At 36.8% G+C, this 22,273-nt stretch overlaps 3 protein-coding genes across 6 annotated transcripts; all 3 read left to right on the forward strand.

Annotated features, from left to right (window-relative positions):
- The first annotated feature begins 1,160 nt into the window (after positions 1 to 1,160).
- LOC130991773 (putative late blight resistance protein homolog R1A-10) lies at positions 1,161 to 8,489 on the forward strand. Its single transcript, XM_057916164.1, has 3 exons — positions 1,161 to 1,901; positions 5,647 to 7,892; positions 8,303 to 8,489. Exons 1-2 carry the CDS (start codon positions 1,503 to 1,505, stop codon positions 7,867 to 7,869), a joined length of 2,622 nt encoding a protein of 873 aa, XP_057772147.1. The 5' UTR covers positions 1,161 to 1,502; the 3' UTR covers positions 7,870 to 7,892; positions 8,303 to 8,489.
- Positions 8,490 to 10,556: 2,067 nt separating this feature from the next.
- LOC130991830 (uncharacterized) lies at positions 10,557 to 13,712 on the forward strand. Its single transcript, XM_057916238.1, has 4 exons — positions 10,557 to 12,033; positions 12,114 to 13,034; positions 13,110 to 13,181; positions 13,275 to 13,712. The coding sequence occupies exons 1-2, from the start codon at positions 10,663 to 10,665 to the stop codon at positions 12,243 to 12,245; spliced, it is 1,503 nt and encodes a 500-aa protein (XP_057772221.1). The 5' UTR covers positions 10,557 to 10,662; the 3' UTR covers positions 12,246 to 13,034; positions 13,110 to 13,181; positions 13,275 to 13,712.
- Positions 13,713 to 15,037: 1,325 nt separating this feature from the next.
- Positions 15,038 to 20,909, forward strand: LOC130991769 (putative late blight resistance protein homolog R1A-10). 4 transcript variants are annotated; one of them, XM_057916160.1, is made up of 3 exons: positions 15,038 to 15,566; positions 18,096 to 20,341; positions 20,825 to 20,909. In XM_057916160.1, exons 1-2 carry the CDS (start codon positions 15,168 to 15,170, stop codon positions 20,313 to 20,315), a joined length of 2,619 nt encoding a protein of 872 aa, XP_057772143.1. In that variant the 5' UTR covers positions 15,038 to 15,167; the 3' UTR covers positions 20,316 to 20,341; positions 20,825 to 20,909. The 4 variants fall into 4 exon arrangements, with proteins under 4 accessions (XP_057772143.1, XP_057772142.1, XP_057772141.1 ...); XM_057916158.1 differs by having other exon boundaries at positions 15,063 to 15,566; positions 18,030 to 20,341; XM_057916159.1 differs by lacking the exon at positions 20,825 to 20,909 and having other exon boundaries at positions 18,096 to 20,675.
- Positions 20,910 to 22,273: the final 1,364 nt, after the last annotated feature.

Raw genomic sequence — 22,273 nt, forward strand, 5'->3', positions numbered from 1 at the left:
AAAGATCATTGGCGCCGCCGTTCCATCCAACACATTGGAGAACAGAAACGACTGGTTCAGCACGTTGATGTCGTTGTTCGAATTGGCGACACCGAAGAAGGCATGCCAAATCCACAAATCGTGGGATGCAACAACCTCCAAGATCAAGCTGGGCTCCCTTTGATCACCGCGTGTATATGCGTCGTGCCACGCCTTTGGGCAATTCTTCCAAACCCAATGCATACAATCAAGACTCCCGAGCATTCCGGGAAATTCGTGTCGCACCTAATGCATCTGAAGAAGGCGTTGGATGTTCGCCGTCGTAAGACATCGAAGATACTCGACTCCGTAAGCCCAGATGACAGCCTTGCAGAATTTTTTGAGGCATAGACCCCCCGTCGTGTTGGCGACTTTGAGATGCTCGTCGAAAGTATCAGCACTGACGTCAGTGGCTAATTGGCGGATAGACGCCGTGTATTTCTGCAAAGGCGTAAGAGAGCCTCGACCTCGTGCATCATGACTTATCTGGAAGTAAGTATCTTCACCTTGAACAGCCTCGACGATGCGCAAGAACAACTCCTTCTGCATCCGAAAACGACGTCGGAAAAATGTAGGCCCGTACGTCAGATTATCGTTAAAGTAGTCTTGCATAAGACGTAAATGGGTAGCCTCACGATCACGATAGACATATTGTCGGTGATGAACAACACGTTCCGACGCCGGTTGGGAGTACATTTTAGCAAACAATTATTTATGCTCATGGATCTTATCCATAATCGCCTCCACTACACTGTCGAATGAAGACGACAAAGTATCATCGAACCATTCCATTTTTTTGTATGTGTGAATGAAGGAGAAATAGAGAAAGATTGAAAGAGAAAATTAGTTGTGTGTGAATGAAAAATGAATGATGTATTTATAGAAAGGGAAAAAAGGATGAAAAACGGCTATGAAGGCATTGGGGAAAAACAAAAAACATGGAGTGAAATGACTATGAAGTCGTTAATTCAATTTATTTTTTTTAATAGGAGCAACACCCGCCTTAATTAAAGGAGATCAGGCCAAGCTTGATCTATCGTGACACCCTCAAGTCGTGTGTGGCTGCAGTGGGTGACTCGAGTCACCCCATCGAGTCACCCACTGTGGGTGCTCCAAGGGGCAATTTGATTCGAACACATTTTTAAAACCCATATAGAGATTTCCAAGTACAGGTAAGGAATCGAAAGGTGCGTCAGGACTTTGCAAGTGGTGCAAATTGGATTGAGTACGGTCAAACTAATTTGGCGGTTTGGTCCGGGTCGGTTCGGACCAAATGCACAGACACGACACCCAAGATTTTCCGTTCTTGATTCGCTGCAACTTGTTATTAAACAAATCCTTAAAATCAGGCGGGTTAAAAAGAAAAACCTTAATATTAGGCATTATAGCTTGGATTAGCTGGGCTGCGTCTCTCTCAGAAAAACCCAACATTTTAAAGTCAGCGTAAGTCTGATAGTTGCAAATACAGAAATCTAGAGAGAGAGATGGCGGAAGCAGCAGCTGATTTTCTGTTAGAAAACCTCAAGGATACCCTGGTATACCACACCAATCTAATCATAGGCGCCAAGGGCCAAATCGAGAATCTGGAGAGGGATCTCGACTTCTTCAGAGCCTTTTTGAGGGACAGAGTGAAGAAGCGGAGAAAGGATGAGTTTATGAAGGTGGTGGTGAGGGAGATTCAAGATCTTGTTTATGAGTCTGAAGATATCATTGACGCCTTTATTACCAACGCCGTCCACCAAAAAAGCACCAAGAGCTCCTCCTCGATCGATCTCTACGCCGTTGCCAAAAAGGTTGAAGGGATTAAACAGAAGGCCGAGCGCCGCATGCCCCTTTTCGGCATCTTGAGCGTCGATGATGAAGACAGCCATGAAAAACCTGAGGTGACACTTTACCCCTCCATTCCTCTCATCTTTGCTTATAAATATATATATATATATATTGTGAGGAAAAAAATTCTTTGTTATACGTGTTCAATTTCATAACATCAATCAATATAATTAAAATTGATAGAGAAATTAAAAAAAAAAAAATTAATCATGTACAGAGAAAATGTGTAGAATCTATATTAAAGAAAAATTAAATTAAAATGTACAGTCTAGACTGTCTAGTAATCTGTATCCCAAAGGTTTTCCCCAATTTCTTATCTTGTAAGCTTATGTGCTTTTCTTTTGAATGATAACTCGGGACGGAATCTTCTGTCTTCATAATTTATTATGCTCTGCCGTGTCTCACCCTTAAATCTCTATGTTTTATAATTATTTGTTATAAAAATAAAAATATTACTTCTATAATAAATTCTAATTATTTATTACTAAAAATTAAAATAAAAAAATGTTCTAATTTTAAATTAATTAACCAAAATAATCCTTTATTAATTCATAAAAAATAATTAAAAATCCTAATTGAATGAGTAAACTCTTGCTTATTATCTTGAAATCATATTAAAACATGGAGTAATAAATTAATACTCCCTCCGTCTGCCAAGATTATGTCAAATTGCTTGGGTACGAGATTTAATAAAATTGGTGATGATTTTGATGTAGTGGAGAAAGGGTGCCACCACTTTATGAAATGTGTGGTTGAGATTGATTTTTGGGTGAGTTTTTTTGTAAATAAAGAGTGTTAGTAAGGATAAAATATTAAAGAGGATGATGGGATCATTGCCTTAGACTACCTTTATCAACAACCTACACCAACCCAACTTTTTAATAAAAAAATTCATTTCTCTCTCTTCCACATATACAACCCATAATTCAACAACCTTTATGTTTTATCAATGACCCCTTTTAACCTAAAATACATTTGCTAATAATATACATACTTTTTATATATTAATTTTTATTATATTTAAAAATTATATATAAATTATTTATATCCGTAATTAGTAATTCAAAAATTTCTATAAGTGTCAATAACAAAATAAAGCTTACAAAATAAACCAAATTACAAAAATAGTGATATAAAATAGCTTACAAAAATAATGATATTAAATGGTTTACGAAAATTATGTCAATATTTTTAATTTACAAAAATAGTGATATAAAATGGTTTACAAAATTAATAAAGTAATCATTAATCAAATGATGACACTTGTGCCACATGTCTTCCCCAAAATAGAGGTTATTAGAAGTTGGTCTGCAATTGAAATTGTAATCGGTTGTGAATTTATTTTAATTTTAACATTTTTTTTAATTTTTTCTTTTTGTCTTGTAGTGATGACCATGAACGACCGGTTATTGATAAAAGTAGTCTTAAAAGGAAAGTGACATAATTTTGGCGGACGCCCGATATAGTAATTGTGACATAATCTTGACGGACGGAGGAAGTATTAAAGAAAAAGTAGTTAAAATTTATACTCCCTTCGTTTCACTCTAATAAGCTCGTTTTTCTTTTTGGAATGTCCCACTTGAATAAACTCGTTTTTCATTTTGAGTCAACGAAAGTGTACTTAATTGGTATGGACCACACCACTTTTAAAATGAAACGGAGGATGTAACAAATTGAGAGTGATACACATAGTAAATTATGGGACGAAAGATCTCATCACTTGTTACCCCTCCCCACACGAAAATAATTAGGCCTCATTGTATATACTAGTATGTATTATCTATTTAAATATTAATTTAAAATAGGTTTTCCACAATTTCTTATCTTGTGAATGTGTTTTTCTTTATGAGTTGCTCTCCCGAACGATTCTCACTGCGGAAAGTAGAGAGGCCGAGAAATGAGGGCGTCCAGCGCTGTGAAGATTAGACAGAAATAGAGAGAGAGAGAGTAAGAGATTGGGAAAGAAAAAATGAGAGTAAAAATTAGATTAAGGTTAGGTAGGCGTGAGTATTCGAATTTTGGATCAGATTTTTGTCTCTAATTCGATCCGAAAATCTGAATTTTCTCTAAGATTTAATCCGATCCGAACCATATAATTCGAAAATCCAAAAAATTTGTAAAAAAAATCCGATCTGAACTAAGAAATCCAAAATGTGAAAGAAAAATCCAAAAATCCAAAAAAATAGACATACAGATCATCTTAAACAATTAGATAATTACGATCATATTATGGTCATAATTAATAAACCATTAATTGTAATTAATCAAGATGAGAGTGTAGGGTTAGAATTTAAAAATATTTAACTATGAAAGAGCTAGCTTATATATATTTATATACTCCTTCAGTCCCAACGAAGATGCTACATATTTCTTTTTGGACCGTCCCAATGAAGATATTATATTTCTAAATATGGAAAAAATAAAGGATTTTAATTACAGAATTACAACCAATTAATCACTCTCTTATTACCTTCTCTCTCTTACTTTATCACTTTATTACATTCTCTATTTTACTTTATCACTTTATTAACTTCTTTGTCCTACTTTATCACTTTTATACTACACACTTAAAACACTAATCTACAATTCCTTAAATCTCGTGCCGAAAAGAAATGTATCATCTTGGTTGTGACGGAGGGAGTATAATATTATAATACTCCCTCCGTCCACGAAAGAACTTCCTATATTTCCTTTTTGAGATCTCCACAAAAAAACTTCCTATCTATTTTTGGACTATACCCCACCACTTATACTTACTAACTTTTCACTTTTTCACAACTCTCAATATTAATTATAACACATTTTCACCACTCTCAATACACTTAACAACTTTTTCTCTACTCTCAATACACTCAACAACATTTTTCTTAAAACTTGTGTCACTCTCTCCTAGGAAGTTCTTTAATGGACGGAGGGAGTATCATATATATATTATGAATATAAGTCGAATTTCGGATTTTTTCGAATTTTAAAACTATCAATCTGATTCGATCTGATCCAAAAAATCTAAAATCTAAAATATGCTTAAAACTCAATCTGATTTGACCCAAAAATTCAAAAAATCCAAACCAAATTTCAAATTCCGATTTGGTTTAAATTGGATATTCGGATTTCGAGTATCGTGCTCATCCCTAGGGTTAGGGTGGGATGGGGCGCAGGTCACCGGGTTAGAAGATTTTATTTAAATTATGTATATGTATTTAAATTAAATGATTAGGCGATTTTATTTAAATATTCATAATTTTATTATATTTATAATGATTGATATGATAATTAAACTATTATTTATTTTATATATAAACTTGTTTACCATGCATCATCAGCGCGAATGCTAATTTTTGTACAACAAAGTCTTTCAATGTTAACCGATTGTTGCATCAACTTAGAGGGTGTTTGACTAATAAGTTTATTTTAAAGAGTTTATAAATTGAAAGAAACTAACTTGAATTGGGATATGATGAAATTATTAAATTATAGCTAAAAAATATTTGTAAAATAATTGTCGCATATGAAATTATAAAAGAATAAGTTGGGGTAGAGGAGCTTATTTTTTACGAAGCTTATAAGCTCTTGGACTTATTTCTAGAGCTTATAAGCTGTTTAAGAGCATAATTTGCCAAACAGTTTAAAAGAGTTTATAAGTTTTTAAATAACTTATAAGCTATTTTGAAGAGCTTATTAGCTCAGCAAACACCCCCTTAGTATATAAATTTGGAATGTTTTTTTCTTAGTTATAATTGAGAACAATAATTCAATTTTTTCCATCTCTCTTTGGAATTGTATGCCCTTCTCAAACAGCCTCGGCCACCAAAAAAGAAAAATCTGGTGGGCTTCAAAGATGCGACGGAAGATCTGATACGCCGTCTGACTCGAGAAACCAACTATTTTGATGTCATTTCTGTGATTGGTATGTTTGGGCTGGGCAAGACGACATTGGCATGCAAGGTTTATAATGATCTAGAAATCCAATGCCTCTTCCCCATCCGTATATGGCTTTCTATTTCACAGGATTTCTCAGCCAGAGATATCTTTCTAGACATTCTCAAACAACTCACCACTATAAGTGACCGTATACTTGCCAAAAATGACCATGAGTTAGCCTATGTGGTTGCTGGTCTTCTGGAGGGACAAAAATTCTTGATCGTCATGGATGATGTATGGGAAACTGCAGATTGGGATAGACTTCATGCGGCTCTGCCCCAAGACAATACAAAAGGTAAAGTCTTGATCACCTCTCGTATGAATGGAGTGGGCTACTATGCGAGCCGGCCGAGACCTCCCTACAATTTGCGTCTCTTTAACTTGGAAGAAAGCTGGGAGCTGCTTCGGTTGGAGGCACTCGGCAAGCTGGACTGCCCTTCTCAATTGGAACTTGTCGGACGACGAATTGCAAAGAGTTGTGATGGTCTGCCACTTGCAATAGCAGTCATAGGAGGCATGCTTGTCACTAGGTCTTCAGGCTCAGTTACCACTGCAACGAGAAGATGTTGGGAAAAAGTGTCCAATCACGTGAGCTCATATGCCATTGGGAATGACCCGGCAGATCGCATGCAAAAATCTATATCTCTGAGCTATGACAAATTACCTTACCACTTGCGCCCATGCTTTCTCTATTTCGGGTTGTTCCCAAAGGACTATGAAATTCCAGTGTCGAAATTGATCCGCATGTGGATAGGAGAAGGATTCGTACAACAAGAGCTTGATTATAGTTTGGAGGAAACTGCTGAGAAATATTTGGAGGATCTTATCAATAGAAACTTAGTCAAAAGTGACAAGTTTAAACCTGATGGTACAGTTCACAGATGCCGGGTTCAGGATATGGTACATGATTTCTGCCGCATTGAAGCTGCAAATGAAAACTTTCTCCATGAAATCAAGTATGAGAGGGACAGACAGTTCGCACCTTCAACTTTTGACATAGATAAGTGTCGTCGCCTTTCTCTTCATTCCAATTGCAAGGACTTTATCTCATCAAGACCTTTTGGTCCTCGTGTCAGCTCATTTGTTTGTTTTTCTAATGATAAGTATGTCATGTCTCCGGAAAACAGTAGAAACATCATTACAGCCTTCAAATTGCTTAGAGTTTTAGATGTTTTACCCTTCAAGTTCACCAAGATTAACAGTGACCTGTACAATTTGCTTCATTTGAGATACATTGCCTTGTCGTCCAACTTGTCAGTTCTTCCATCAAAGTTCAACCAGCTTTGGAACATACAAACTCTTATAGTTGACACCACATGTCGTACGCTTAAAGTTGAAGCAGATATATGGAAGATGAACCAGTTGAGGCATTTCAGGACAAATGCCTCTGCTACATTGCTCAAGTCAACTAAAGGTGGCAAAACAAGTGCACAACTTCAAACACTTGGCTTTATCTCGGTGGAAAGTTGCACGGATGCACTGTCTGATCAGGCGCCCAATTTGAAGAAACTGGGCATCCGTGGGCAACTAGCAATGCTTTTTAGCAGAAGGAATGGAGCTTTTGATAGTTTGGGGAAAATGAGCGGACTTGGAAAGCTGAAACTAATAAACGACACATATCCTAACCCACGGAGGGAAGGGGGATTGAGTAGCCTTCCTAAATATGATAGATTCCCACCCAGCCTCACGAGCCTTACATTATGTGCTACTTTCCTCAGTTGGGAACACATTTCTACCCTTGGATTGCTGGAGAGACTTGAGGTGCTCAAGCTAAAAGATTATGCATTCAGTGGGGACATCTGGGAGGCTGCTGATGGAGGTTTCCGGTGTCTTGAACTTTTGCACATTGAAGACACGGATTTAATTGATTGGAATGCTTCATCCCATCACTACCCCAAGCTCAACACCCTTGTGCTCAAAAACTGTCAGAAGCTTCGTAGAATTCCAGCTGAGCTAGCTGACATACCAAGCCTCCAAAAGTTGGAGTTGCATACTTGCATATCTGCTGCTGAATCTGCCAAGGACATTTTGGATGCAAAGAAACAGACACTGGCCGAAGGCTCTGCATTCACGTTGTCCATCTTTCCTCCTATTGAATGATCAAGTTTTATTCATCTTGCCAGGTAACTTATCTTTCAAATGCTAACTCTTAGCTAATCTTTTCATAGTTTTGTTGTGTTTATTTGATCTCTAGTCTCAACTGTCTTTTGCAGAATTTCAGTTATATGCATTACTAGTAATCACTGAGTTAATGTTGCAATATTTAACTTTGATAAAGTTCATGTTGTTAACATCAATCAAAACTAAATACTTGTAAAGTTGAAGTGACAAAGTGTAACATATGCCTATGTTTTTGGGTGATAAAATGTTGTTGTAATTCCTTACCAAAGTTTTAATACTTTGCATTTGGTTAGTTCTGATTGTATTAATAACCCATATGATTATGTTACGTAGCCAAACATTTGAATATATATTTTGTCATCTTCATAAATTATCGAGTTACATGAAAACTAATGACTCGTGATGTTTGCAGTTGTAGGTTATCATACAAAGGTAGTGGCTGGCTGCTGCAGCCATGGCTTGCTTGAATAATTGCTGTACTTCAATTTGTTCTTCTCATTGTGCTCGTTCGCTTTGTGATGTTGAACTTGCAAAACGTTGCTTGTTTGTGTTGAATGATTACGTATAGTTTAATTCGTAGTACGTCTCTTCGTTTGCAATTTTGGGTGGAATTTTTTTTTCTTCCTTTTTTACATCTTTTTAATTTCTACTACTACACCCTCCCTTGTATCTCGCGATATATTTTCAATTTTAAATTAAGTAAAAATATTAAAACATAATTATTTATGAGTCCTATTTGCCCTCTTTTTTTTGTCCATGAAAAAAAGTCCCATTTCACTTTTTGTACCATTTTACCCTCTTTTGACATATCTATTTATTTTATTTGCCCTTATGGACCCACCACAATTAAATCTTAATCTATTTTTTTAATTAAATCCTTCCCATTATTAAATTCTGTCAAATGAATCATCACCTAGTTAAATCCTTCCCTAATTGGCAAAACCCTACTTTCTGAAAATCTCGCCGCGTCGCCTCCTTTCTTCTTCTTCTTCTTCTTCTTCATCGGGAAAGAGAGACAGGGGATGCAAAGGGGTTCACGCCCTCTCTCTCTTCTCAAACTCTCACGCACCCTTGAACCCAGAAATCGCGCCGCCTTCATCTACTGCCGGCGAAGGTGACAGCAGCGAGGGCTGCGGCCGCCGCGGTTCCCTCTCCGGCGAAGCCGCGCCTGAGCGCCGCTCCCCTGGCTTCATCTCTCTCTCTCACCACTCAGCCCTAAATCCCCAAAATCCAGAATCTACCCTAAATCCCCTAGCTTCATCTCTCTCTCTCTCACAGCTTCCCTGAGCGCCACGACCGGAAGGCCACCGCTGCAGAGGCCAGCCACTTCTCCGTTCCCGGCCGAACAGCCGCCGCCGAGCCCATCGTCTGAAAGCACCGCCTCACTGATCCTGTTGCCTCGCTCCCTCTGAACTCGAAACCCTAAGGCGCCGCCTCCTCTGCTCTACCTGCGCGAGTAGCTTCAAAGCGAAGCTACTGCTACTCGATTTGGTCTGTAATTTCTTAAATTTGTTGCTGGAATTGATTTGTTGAATTTGTTCAAATTTGTTGTTGGAATTTCCTGAATTTGTTGCTGAAATTTCTTAAATTTGTTGTTGGAATCGATTTGTTGAATTTGTTTGAATTAGTTGCTGAAATTTATTGGAATCGATTTGTTGAATTAGTTGCTGAAATTTATTTTTGGAATTTCTTGAATTTGTTGGTGAATTGAGAATTGATTTACTTCTTGAATTTGTTGAATCGATTTGTTGAATTTACTTCTTGAATCGATTTGTTGAATTGAGAATTGATTTACTTCTTGAATTGGAATTTCAATTGAGAATTTGTTGAATCGATCTGTTCTTGAATTTGTTTGGAATCGATTTAAAGTTAAATTATTGACATCAAAAGTTAATTGAGAATTAAGGACTTTAAAAGTCATATTAACACTACCCCTATAAATTTACTTTTCTCTCCACTTACACCTGCTTTAATAACTTTCTTAAAACCAGTGCTGAGTCCTAAATGGGACTCTTTTTCATGGACGGAGGGAGTACTTCCTTCGTCCCCCAAATAACTTCCTATATTTTCTTTTTGGGGCGTCCCTCCAAATAACTTCATATTCATTTTAGGACATTACACCACTACTAATAATATTTTATTTAGGGAAAAGTATCAAATAAACCCCTGTCGTGGTGACCCTTTTCACGTCTGGCCCCCTATAGTCGAAGGGGTATCAACTAAACCCCTAAACTAATTAAAATCGAATAATTTCACCCCTTGCCCTAACGCCTAGTTTGACACCATCTGTGTAATTTAATTTTATTTTTTTATTTTTTTTGCGGGCCCTACACTTAGTACATTGGCGGGCTTCTTAACAACCGATAGCCATATGAAGCGTCGCTTCACCCTCTTCAACATTTTGCCTTCTCCCATCGTTGATTCAGTGGATTCCGGAGAAGACGAGCGAGAGGAAGACGAAGCTGTTGTGTCAGGCAACCAAATCACGATCAAGGTATTGTTTCTAAGTTCTTCTTTTTGGTGGAAACATGATAATTTTCAGAGCATGCAACTTTAGATGTTTTTTTTTTGAATTTTCTAGGTCTTTTTGATTTCGCTCTTGTAATCCTTGGATGTGAACTGGTTTTGTTGTTTTCTACTTGTTTCTATTGCAGCATGCACCGTCTCAAATTCGTTTTAAATTATTGGGATTTTTGGAAAAGGGATTCAGATACTGCACCATTGGTTTATGATGGGTGGAATGCTATTGAAATTGAAGAATACTTTGAAAAAATGACTCTTGACCGTATATTTGAAGAATTTGCTAAGTGTTATGATAGTAAACCTAGGAGTGTGTATGCTCTAGATGACGATTACACCATTGAAAAGGGTTTAGTGTTGCTTAAGAGTGATGCGCAGTGTAAGAAAGTGTTTGATTATTTTGAGTGTCTTGGAGCAGAGGAGATTCAACTATTTGCTGACCATGAAAGAGATCCCCTTCCCCCTGTCACACTTTTACCATTATTTGATGAGAAAAAAGAAGGTGATCAATTAGAGAATATCCATGATTTGGAGATAGAAGATGAGGGTGAGGCTGCTGATTTAGGTGACAATGAGCTAGTTGGGCAGGATGTGGGTGATCATGGGATACAAGTAGAGGATGATGGGGTATGTGTTAATGAAATTGGTAGTGACAACGAAGGGGAGGAGCATGATCACACTTTTGCTGATCCTTTGGGGGTTGGTTCTGACTCTGATTCTAGTACATACAGTGACAATGAGTCAGAGAGTGATGAAGATATAGTGAATGATGAGCGCATGATAGGATCTGGAGAACAGGGAGAGCAAGGGAACTTTGCACTAGGCATGACCTTTGCCGAGGCAAAGGATTGTAGGGAGGCTTTGGCAAGATATTCAGTGACATTTGGATACAAGCTTAAGTTCATGAAGAATGAACCTAAGCGAGTTAGAGTTGTATGCATCAGTGAAAAGGACTGTCCCTTTATATTACTTGCATCCATGGATGGGGATAAAGAGGGTTTGATCATAAAAACTCTAGTGGCAGAGCACACTTGTGCAAGGCAAAGAGAAGTGCCTAGTGATTCTCAATCTTATTTCGCAAATTATTTCAAGGATGCAGTCTACATGAATCCTAAATTCACTGCGAAGGATATGCAGGGACATGTTAAAGAGCACCTGAAACTACATGTGAGTATGGGGAAGTGTAAGAGAGCAAAGAGAGCAATAATCACCAAGCTTGAAGGCAGTTACAAGCAAGAATTCAACATGTTGATGGGTTATATTGAGAAAGTGAAGGAGACCAATCCTGGTTCAAAGATGGAGCTTCAGTTGAGCAAGGATGAATTGGCTAACGGTAGGAGGGTTTTTAAGAGACTGTTTGTTATGTTTGATGCTTGCAGGCAGAACTGGAAGGAGGGTTGTAGGCCCGTGATTTCTTTGGATGGTTGTCACCTTAAATGTGTAACATTTGGTTGCCTTCTAACTGCAGTTGAAAAAGATGGCAATGACGGTGTGATTCCTATTGCTTGGGCAATAGTGAATAAAGAAAACAAACACAATTGGAGCTGGTTTGTGAGTTGGCTGAAACAAGAGCTCCAGCTTGGAGATGGATCAACTGTTACCATAATGAGTGATATGCAAAAGGTATTGCCTTTCTTATTCATATACATTTTGCATTCACATCTGAATTAACTAATCAATGGCTTTTTTGCTTGTTTTGCTAGGGGTTGATGGAAGTTGTGAAGAACCAAATTCCAGAGGCAGAACACAGGTGGTGTGCACGGCACATATACTCCAACTGGAGTAAAAAATGGAGGGGGGAGGAGCTGAAAAAAAGATTTTGGATGGCAGCATAGAGCTCCTTTCATGAGGAGTTCAAACTCAGCTTGGCCAAGATAAGCTCCATCAAAAAGAGTGCAGCTGAGGACCTCATGCACTACCCTCCTCAGAATTGGTGCCGTGCATATCAATCAACCAAGTGCAGGACTTATATGGTGGACACTAACATTTATGAGTCCTTTAATTCTAACATAATACAGGCTAGGCATAAGCCAATCATAAGTATGCTTGAAGACATGAGAGTCTTAGCCATGTCTAGGATTAGGGATAGAAAGGGGAGTGTTGCCTCTTGGAAATGTGATTGGTCTCCAAACTGCATGAAGTTATTTGAAATTGCAAAAACTGAATCTATGTGTTGCAATGTAATATGGAATGGTGAGGATGGGTACGAGATAGGGGAAGGTATGGACAAGCACACTGTTTCTCTGGATAAAAAAAGTTGCACTTGTGAGATTTGGGAACTAACATGTATTCCTTGATGTCATGCTCTGGCTGCCATGTACTCTTCATCTCTGGATCCCATGAGTGTGATGTCCCACTGGTATCACAAATCAACATTCATGAAGTCATATGAACATTCCATCAAGCCTGTACCAGGTTTGAAGTTTTGGAATGTTAGAGAATCTGATGCCATAGAACCTCCACCTATGAAGAAGAAAATTGGGAGGCCGAAGAAGGTAAGAGTCAGAGCAAAAAATGAGCCAAGGAAGAGCCACAAGCTATCAAAGATAGGATAGAAACAACATTGCAGCATCTGCAAGAGTGAGAGCCACAAGAAGTATAACTGCCCTAAAAGAGCAGTTCAGGTATCCTTCTAACATTGAAACAACTCATCTTGAAGTTGATTATTGATTTGCTCTTATATGTCATATGTTACACAGGAAACACAAGCTTCTATTAACCCTGGAGTTGGCTTGTATATTAACCCTGAAATTGGTAGGACAGTTCTACATGTAAGTCCATGAATTAACCAATTTATTCATCCATTATTCACTGTCAGAGATATTCTATTCAGAATTAACCAATTGATGTGTTATTTGTAATAGGGTGGCAGCTCACAATCAGTTGTGATAGATGAGAGAACCCCCCGAGATGCTGATCCAAACACTAAATTTGCAATACCAAATGAACTCGAGTTAAGGAAAAGAGAAAGCTACTTCAAACTGGTGGAGAGGGACAGAGTTCAAAAGCAAGGAAGATTGCCTCCAATCCATTCAAGCCTCCAAGAGGCAAAGGAAAACAGGTGCAGGTTCAAGCAATCCTCAGGAGGTCACCTCGAGGAAAAAATGTGAATTCAACTGCTGGATCAACCAGTTGAATTGGCATTTTGGATGCTTGAAAAAGTTGTGTTTTTTTTATGGCTTCAACAAAAACTTGTGTTGGCAAGGAACAAAACCTTGTATTTTTTTTTAATGGTTTTTCTGTGTTAAAACTTGTTATGCTTGGATGTCATCGATCAGTCTAGACTTCATGTGATTGCTATACTATTTTGTTTATGGAAATTTCATGCCAATGATGAATTTTGGTGGATCAGTTTATAGTTTTTTGAGAAAGGATCAGTTTATAGTTGTTGTTACTTTGGTGTATGAAATTTCAGTTTTTGGTTACCAATTTTTGGATACAAAACAGGGGATAATACATGAAATATGCCTCATTTAATAGGCAAATATATACTTCATTTCATAGGCAAAATATATTACATGAAATACTTATGTTACATCAACCAAGAACCAAAATGGCAATGCCTATATCACATAAAAAAGACAGGTGCCGAGAGCCAAGCAAGATCAAAATACATAGACAAACTAATCTACAACAAAATATGCAAACATCAACCAAGAGCCAAGCAAGATGTACGTCGTAAATCTACTTTTCTTCCTTATCTTCCTTGATTATTCTTTCAAAGCTTGCAAAACATCCCAAAGCTTAGTAATTTCACTATCCACATCCATGGTTGACCTTGAGCTTCCCTTGAACTTCACGAGCTTGAGATTCTCCATTTTCAAGTCATTGATAACTTCCTTTGCTCTTTCACTCATAGGTTCGTCCATCCAATAAAAATAACCACAATTTTTTTGTCTAAAACATGAAAAAAAGGACTTCAAGCGACTTACAATTCAACTGAAACACAACCAATTAAACCAACGCACATACCTTCCAATTCCGACAACCGTAGAACCTCCTACCGGGGTTCTCTTCCGTCCATGATGTCATCAAGGAAGCCCTACACTTTTTACCTTCGCACGCACAAAACTTTGGATTATTCTCCCATTCATCGCACTGACGTCGACTGCTCCATGAGCTCGACGCACACCCACCGGAAACGGTATTGAAACTCATGAATCTACTCGAAGACGAAGAACATCGAAAAACCCTTCACCAATTTCACTAACCTAAGCGCAAATGCTCCCGATTTCTGAAGCCCTATCGCGAGTTAGGGTTCATCAAATTTGAATTTTGCCCCAAATTTAAAAAGGGAGTTTGAGGCCGTTAAGTGTGGGGCCCGCAAAAAAATTAAATTAAATTACACAGACGGCGTCAAACTAGGCGTTAGGGCAATGAGTGAAATTATTCGATTTTAATTAGTTCAGGGGTTTAGTTGATACCCCTTCAACTATAGGGGGCCAGACGTGAAAAGGGCCACCACGACAGGGGCTTATTTGATACTTTTCCCTTTTTTTAATTAATTAAGTAGGAATACAGGATCGGTGGTTATGAGGGCAATATTGTACAATAAATATAATTTTAATTATTTATTAATATAGGAGGCTATAAAGAGTAAAATTAAGGCTACATTTAAAATTACCCATATATAAACCATATCACACAATGCATTACAGTTGATTAGCTGGGCTGCGTCTCTCTCGAGAAGGAGAAAAGCCCAACATTTTGAAGTCAGCGCAAGACTAATAATTGCAAATACAGAAATCAAGAGAGAGATGGCGGATGCAGCAATTGAGTTCCTGCTTGAAAACATTAAGGAGATCATGCAATACCACGCCAATTCAATCATAGGTGCGAAGCGCGAAATCGAGAATCTGGAGAGCGATCTCCGCTTCTTCAGAGAATTTCTGAGGGACAGAGTGAAGAAGCGGAGAAAGGATGAGTTTATGAAGGTGGTGGTGAGGGAGATTCAAGATCTTGTTTATGAGTCCGAAGATATCATTGACGTCTTTATTACCAACGGCGTCCACCAAAAAAGCACCAAGAGCTCCTCCTCGATAGATCTCCATGCCATTGACAAAAGGGTTAAGGGGATTAAACAGAAGATCGAGCTGCGCTGGCCCCATTCCGACATCTTGAGCTTCGATTGTGCAGACAACCGTGAAAAACCTGAGGTGACCCTTTTACTCCTCCATTAATCTGCTTATTTTGATTAGCTGTTTGATTATTTTGATGTAGGGCTGGATTTAGACCGAATCTTGCAACTTTCAAATTCAAATCCAAATTTTTTCACGTGGATTCGGATCCGTTGCATATCGATCGAGTCCGAAAAAATGAAATTTAGATACATAAGAATATAAATCTCAGAATTGGAACTTTCAAGAGGCCTTTTACTTTGAAATATTAGCCTTAATAGATTAAAATATTAAGGTTAATCAGATGTTTACTTTGTTGGATTGAAACTTTGGGATATTCCAATGCGTTTGATTATTTTTATCATTTAAGTTAGTTTTTGCTTAATTCTTATCCCATTAAAAGGGTGAGATTGGAGTAATCCTACTCTTGAGGATAAAAACACTCAATCATCCATTTTATCAATCATGCAAAGTAAACATCCCTAAGAATTATAGATCTTACACGTATTTTGCTCTTCTTATTCCTCAATTGATAGTATATATCCGTAGAGTGTGACTCACTTTAAAAAAAATAAAAAATATTAGACGAAGTTAAGTGTTCGTTAGGAGTTATATGATAGGGTTATTTGCTACTTTCTCTCATTTTAAAATATCTACAATTATTCAAAAACAAGTTTGTTACACTATAATCCATTAAAAAATATAACAATAATTGAAAATAAGTTATAATATTAGAAAAATGCACAATCATTCAAGTATCAATCAACACGACACATTAAGGTTCAACAATATATTTACTTGTCATGGTTGAAGCAAGGCTGTAAGACGAGAGAATATAGATTTTTGAATGTGAAAAATCAATGGATAGAGTCAATACTATGATTAGGACATAAAAATAATACTCCATATGTCCTTAACACATCTTCTTAAGGAGGGTCGATAGGAGTTTTAATAAAAATTAGTTGTGTATTTATTGATTGGAGAAGGGATTCCATGAAAAGTGAAGATTGTCAGTGTAATAATAAATAGAATTGTTCCCCAAAATAGATTTAAAAAGATGTTTTGAAATAGACAAAAATGAAAATAAGTGAAGATATTTTAGGGATTGAAAGAATATATAATATTATTAACTAAATGAATCCATGGATCATATTTGAATTTCAAAAATCATAATCCAAATCTAGATACAAAATTTAGTGCCTTGATTCAGATCCGTCGAGTCCTATTTTTGAAAGGTCAAAATTCAAATAAAATAAAATAAATAAATAAATCTTCGAATATAGATATTTTTTTAATATGAAAAATCAATGGATGAACTCATAGTATTATGATACAAAAATAAAAATAATACTTCTGTTTAATAAGAGTGTGCGTAATTGTTGGTGACGCATGTTTTAATAAATGTTAGGTGAATATATTGGGAGTGGAAAAAGTAATTTAATTTATTGTAAAGTAGGGCTAAAAATACGGAATTGGTGGTAGGATAGTATAAAAAAAATGACAAATGCGTACTTTTATGGAACGTTCCAAAATATATATATAAAAAAAGTGCACTCTTGTGATATGAATGAAGTATATATTATAAACTAAATGAATTCGTGGACCAGATCAAAATCTCAAAAATCATATTCCCTTCGTCCACAAAGATTGTGTGTTTATTACTATTTTCGTCCGTCCACAAAGATTGTGTGTTTTCCTTTTTTAAAAACCTCATTTATACTTTAAATCTCATTCACATTCAATATTTACAAAAGACATACTCTTTACTTTTACAATTTGGTGGGTCCAATACTACCATTTAACATTAAAATTACATCTTTTAACCTTTTTATTAAAACTCGTGCCCTCCACTCCACCACACACTCTTTGTGGATGGAAGGAGTACCTCAAATGCAGATCCGAATCCAAAATTTAGAGCCTTGACTCAAATTCATCAAATCTTATTTTTGAAGGGTTCAGATAAAAAAAAAGAATTTAGATCTGTGAATTTAAATATGGTCCAAGATCCATTATCAAGCCTGGCTAAAAAGGATCAAAGTTATACTATAACTTAAGAATAATCCTTAATCAAATATAATTAATATCCAATAACAAAAAACCAATAAAATATTTGAATTATAATTAATATGAGTGGATATCACTGTATTTTCTTTCTTGTTCTTTCCTTTGCTATTCCAAAGATGAACACTTACCAAATTTGATCAATATATTTCTGCGGTGTCTAAGAAAGGTTGAATATCTTATTCTGATTACAATAATATCTAATATAATGGAGTTTCTATGCCATATATTTGAATATAGTTTCTTGTAGTGCTACTTTTAGAAAAACTTTCATTAATCCTAATATGTTTGAGCTATTTCTAGAAAATCAATAAAGACCTTATTATGTAAAATAAAAAATTGTTTTGTACCTATGTAAAATAAAAAATTGTATAACAAAGTTTTTCAAATTTAATCGATTGTTGCATCAACACAGTATATAAATTTGATGTTTTCTTCTAGAGCAGTAACTTTTCTAATTTCTTCGAGTATTCATTGGATTTCTGCCCTGGAAAACTTCTCAAACAGCCTCGGCCACCAAGAATGAAAAATGTGGTGGGCTTCAAAGATGTGACGGAAGATCTGATACGCCGTCTGACTCAAGAAACCAACTATTTTGATGTCATTTCTGTGATTGGTATGTTTGGGCTGGGCAAGACGACATTGGCATGCAAGGTTTATAATGATCTAGAAATCCAATGCTTCTTCCCCATCCGTATATGGCTTTCTATTTCACAGGATTTCTCAGCCAGAGATATCTTTCTAGACATTCTCAAACAACTCACCACTATAAGTGACCATATACTTGCCAAAAATGACCATGAGTTAGCTTATATGGTTGCTGATCTTCTGAAGCGAGGAAGATTCTTGATCGTCATGGATGATGTATGGGAAACTGCAGATTGGGATAGACTTCATGCGGCTCTGCCCGAAGACAATACAAAAGGTAAAGTCTTGATCACCTCTCGTATGAATGGAGTAAGCTACTATGCGAGCCGGCCGAGACCTCCCTACAATTTGCGTCTCTTTAACTTGGAAGAAAGCTGGGAGCTGCTTCGGTTGGAGGCACTTGGCAAGCTGGACTGCCCTTCTCAATTGGAACTTGTCGGACGACGAATTGCAAAGAGTTGTGATGGTCTGCCACTTGCAATAGCAGTCATAGGAGGCATGCTTGCCACTAGGTCTTCAGGCTCAGTTACCACTGCAACGAGAAGATATTGGGAAAAAGTGTCCGATCACGTGAGCTCATATGCCATTGGGAATGACCCGGCAGATCGCATGCAAAAATCTATATCTCTGAGCTATGACAAATTACCTTACCACTTGCGCCCATGCTTTCTCTATTTCGGGTTGTTCCCAAAGGACTATGAAATTCCAGTGTCTAAATTGATCCGCATGTGGATAGGAGAAGGATTCGTACAAGAAAACCGTGATTGTAGCTTGGAGGAAACTGCAGAGAAGTATTTGGAGGATCTTATTAACATAAACTTAGTCAGAAACGAGAAGTTTATGCCTTATGGTAAGGTCAAAACATGCCGGGTTCATGATATGGTACGTGATTTCTGCTGCATTGAAGCTGCAAATGAAAACTTTCTCCAAGAAATCAAGTGCAACAATGACGGACAGTTCACACCCTCAACTTCCTACACTGTCAAGTATCGTCGCCTTTCTCTTCATTCTAAGTGCTTGGACTTTATCTCATTACGACTTTTTGGTCCTCGTGTCAGCTCATTTGTTTGTTTATCCAAGGATACATATTTCATGTCTCCAGAGAACAGTTCAAACATCATTGGAAGCTTCAAACAGCTCAGAGTTTTAGATGTTTTGCCCTTCAAGTTCACCAAGATTGACGTTGACCTGTATAATCTGCTTCATTTGAGATACATTGCCTTGTCGTCAAACTTGTCAGTTCTTCCATCAAAGTTCAACCAGCTATGGAACATACAAACTCTTATAGTTGACACTACATGTCGTACGCTTAAAGTTGAAGCGGATATATGGACGATGAATCAGTTGAGGCATTTCAAGACAAATGCCACCGCTACGTTGCTCAAGTCAACTAAAAGTGGCGAAATAGGTGAACGGCGCCTTCAAACACTTGGCTTAATCTCGGTGGAAAGTTGCACAGAGGAACTCTCTCATCAGGCGCCCAATCTGAAGAAATTGGGCATCCGTGGGCAATTGGCATTGCTTTTTAACAGAAGGAGTGGAGTTTTTGATTTGAGGAATATGAGTGAACTTGGAAAGCTGAAACTAATAAACGACGTATATCCTAACCCAGGGAGGGAAGGGGGATTGAGTGGCCTTCCTCAACCTCATCAGTTCCCACCCAGCCTCACGAGCCTTACATTATGTGCTACTTTCCTCAGTTGGGAACATATGTCTACCCTCGGATTGCTGAAGAGACTTGAGGTGCTCAAGCTAAAAGATTATGCGTTCAGTGGGGACATCTGGGAGGCTGCTGATGGAGGTTTCCGGTGTCTTGAACTTTTGTACATTGAAGACACGGATTTAATTGATTGGAATGCTTCGTCCCATCACTACCCCAAGCTCAACACCCTTGTGCTCAAAAACTGTGAGAAGCTTCGTGGAATTCCAGCTGAGCTAGCTGACATACCAAGCCTCCAAAAGTTGGAGTTGCATACTTGCATATCTGCAGCTGAATCTGCCAAGGACATTTTGGATGCAAAGAAACAGACACTGGCCGAAGGCTCTGCATTCACGTTGTCCATCTTTCCTCCTATTTAATGATCAACTTTTATTTATCTTGCCAAGTTATCTTTCAAATTCTGACTCTCCTAGCAAATCTTGTGTTTATTTGATCTCTGATCTCAATTATCTTTCGCAGCATTTTTATTCAACCACGTGAGCTTATGGTAGGTGAGAACTAGTAATCTATACCTATTATAAAAGATATAATTGAATTATAGTAGTCTGTGTTTGATGCGTATTTTTGCTAGAATCACTGAGTTGATGTTGCAATATTTGGTTTTGATAAAGTTCCTGTTGTTAACGCCAACCAAAACAAAATACATGTAAAGTTGAAGTCTCAAAATGTAACAGAGGACTATATTTGGGTGATAAAATGTTGTTGTTTCTCTTACCAAAGCTTTAATACCTTTCATTCGGATGGTTTGGATTGTATAGTAGCCCATATATATGTTTATGTGCTGTGTAACCAAACATTTGAACATATACTTTGTCATTTTCATGAATTATGGAGTTACATGAAAACTAATGACTTGTGATGTTTGCAGTTGTAGGGTAACCATACAAATTAAGGTGCACTGCTGCTGCAAGCCTGCAGCCATGGCTCCTTCTAATTTTAATCCCACGAGAAAGGTGGGATTCAATTTATCCCCCTTTTTCAAATAAATAAATTATACTAGAATTTACTAAAATGCCCTAAAGATAAGTATCAAAATTACATGTTTTAACCTTTAATTCTGAAGCCTACCTCTTCTCATTTAGCTTTCAAAACTATAAGGGTAATTTGATCAAATTAAACTTAATCCTTATTTAATCATGCAAAATAAATGGTAGATTACTTAGAGCACTTCCAACAGATCACCTAAATGCATCACTAACTTTAAATTTAGGCTAAAATAATTGAAAATGAGATAAAAATGCATTCAGCAGATCCCCTAAATTGAATGGGGCCCACAAAAAATTTTACACCTACCTAATTAGAAAGATTATAATTAGTAGGGTTCACACATAATTAATGTTTTTATGTAGAAAATAGGAGATCTGGTGTATGCATTTATAAAATCGAGATCCTAAAATTAAATAGGAAAGCTTTAGGGAGGAATATAAGAGCATAATTTCGGGATTTCTGTTGGGAGTGCTCTAAATAAAGTAAACAAAGGATTGATAGATAAATATTATCCTATCAACCATATAATCCCTCAAATATTCAATCTTTTATATTGTCAATCATGCAAAGTAAATTAAGGGTTTAACTAGCTCCCACGATTAAAGTGTATATTTGAAGTGGGAAGTGGATTCGTGGGATAAGACATGCAAGGGAAGAATCTGAAGTTCTATAAATAAGGATATTGTTGGATGGAACAGTACGAATCTAAATCTAAGAGTTTTTCTGAGCCGATAGTCGTATGTTGCAAAGTGTGTTTTCATAACATTCCTTATAATACTTTTGTTCCTCGCTAGTTTGATATTGTTAGTCACGAGTGTTGTAAGGAAGATTTTCATTGTTTTTAGTATGCTGTTTTCTCAGTTTGTTAGCCTAGTTAAAAACGGTTCTTGTAGTATTTAGTTTAGGTGTTTATTTTTTGTAAAGATTCATCAAGAAGTCTTATGAATTATTTTGCCGTATTGACATTCACAAATTATAACACAACTTATGGAAAAATTCATTCTTATGTCTCGTTAAGTTTTCACTATATTTTTGTTGTTTGTGTAATGTTATCGACAATATCATATTTTAGATGAAGCAACACTTTTAAATCTAAATCTAAATTTCATTTTCTTTCAATCCGATTAATTGAACCAACTTTGATTAAAAGTTTGTAGATCTAAATCTAATATTAGCATAATTCGATCCAAATTCAATCCATTATCATTCCTATCGTAGGAATTACAATGGCATTCGAATAGTATATTTCAATAATATTTTCTTAATCTCGACCTCCCTATTTATTAATTAGGGTACGTTTACTTCATGAAAAATGAGAAGAAAAAAAAAA

Source organism: Salvia miltiorrhiza, chromosome 7 (genome assembly GCF_028751815.1).
Source record: "Salvia miltiorrhiza cultivar Shanhuang (shh) chromosome 7, IMPLAD_Smil_shh, whole genome shotgun sequence".
Classification (NCBI taxonomy): domain Eukaryota; kingdom Viridiplantae; phylum Streptophyta; class Magnoliopsida; order Lamiales; family Lamiaceae; genus Salvia; species Salvia miltiorrhiza.

Excerpts from the sequence above, each read along its gene's own strand:
- LOC130991769 (XM_057916158.1), top strand. The coding sequence starts at position 15,168 with ATGGCGGATGCAGCAATTGAGTTCCTGCTTGAAAACATTAAGGAGATC. Across the intron at positions 15,567-18,029 it reads ACAACCGTGAAAAACCTGAG|AGCAGTAACTTTTCTAATTT; the intron begins GTGACCCTTTTA and ends GTTTTCTTCTAG.
- LOC130991773 (XM_057916164.1), top strand. The coding sequence starts at position 1,503 with ATGGCGGAAGCAGCAGCTGATTTTCTGTTAGAAAACCTCAAGGATACC. Across the intron at positions 1,902-5,646 it reads ACAGCCATGAAAAACCTGAG|CCTCGGCCACCAAAAAAGAA; the intron begins GTGACACTTTAC and ends CTTCTCAAACAG.
- LOC130991830 (XM_057916238.1), top strand. The coding sequence starts at position 10,663 with ATGACTCTTGACCGTATATTTGAAGAATTTGCTAAGTGTTATGATAGT. Across the intron at positions 12,034-12,113 it reads TAATGAGTGATATGCAAAAG|GGGTTGATGGAAGTTGTGAA; the intron begins GTATTGCCTTTC and ends TTGTTTTGCTAG.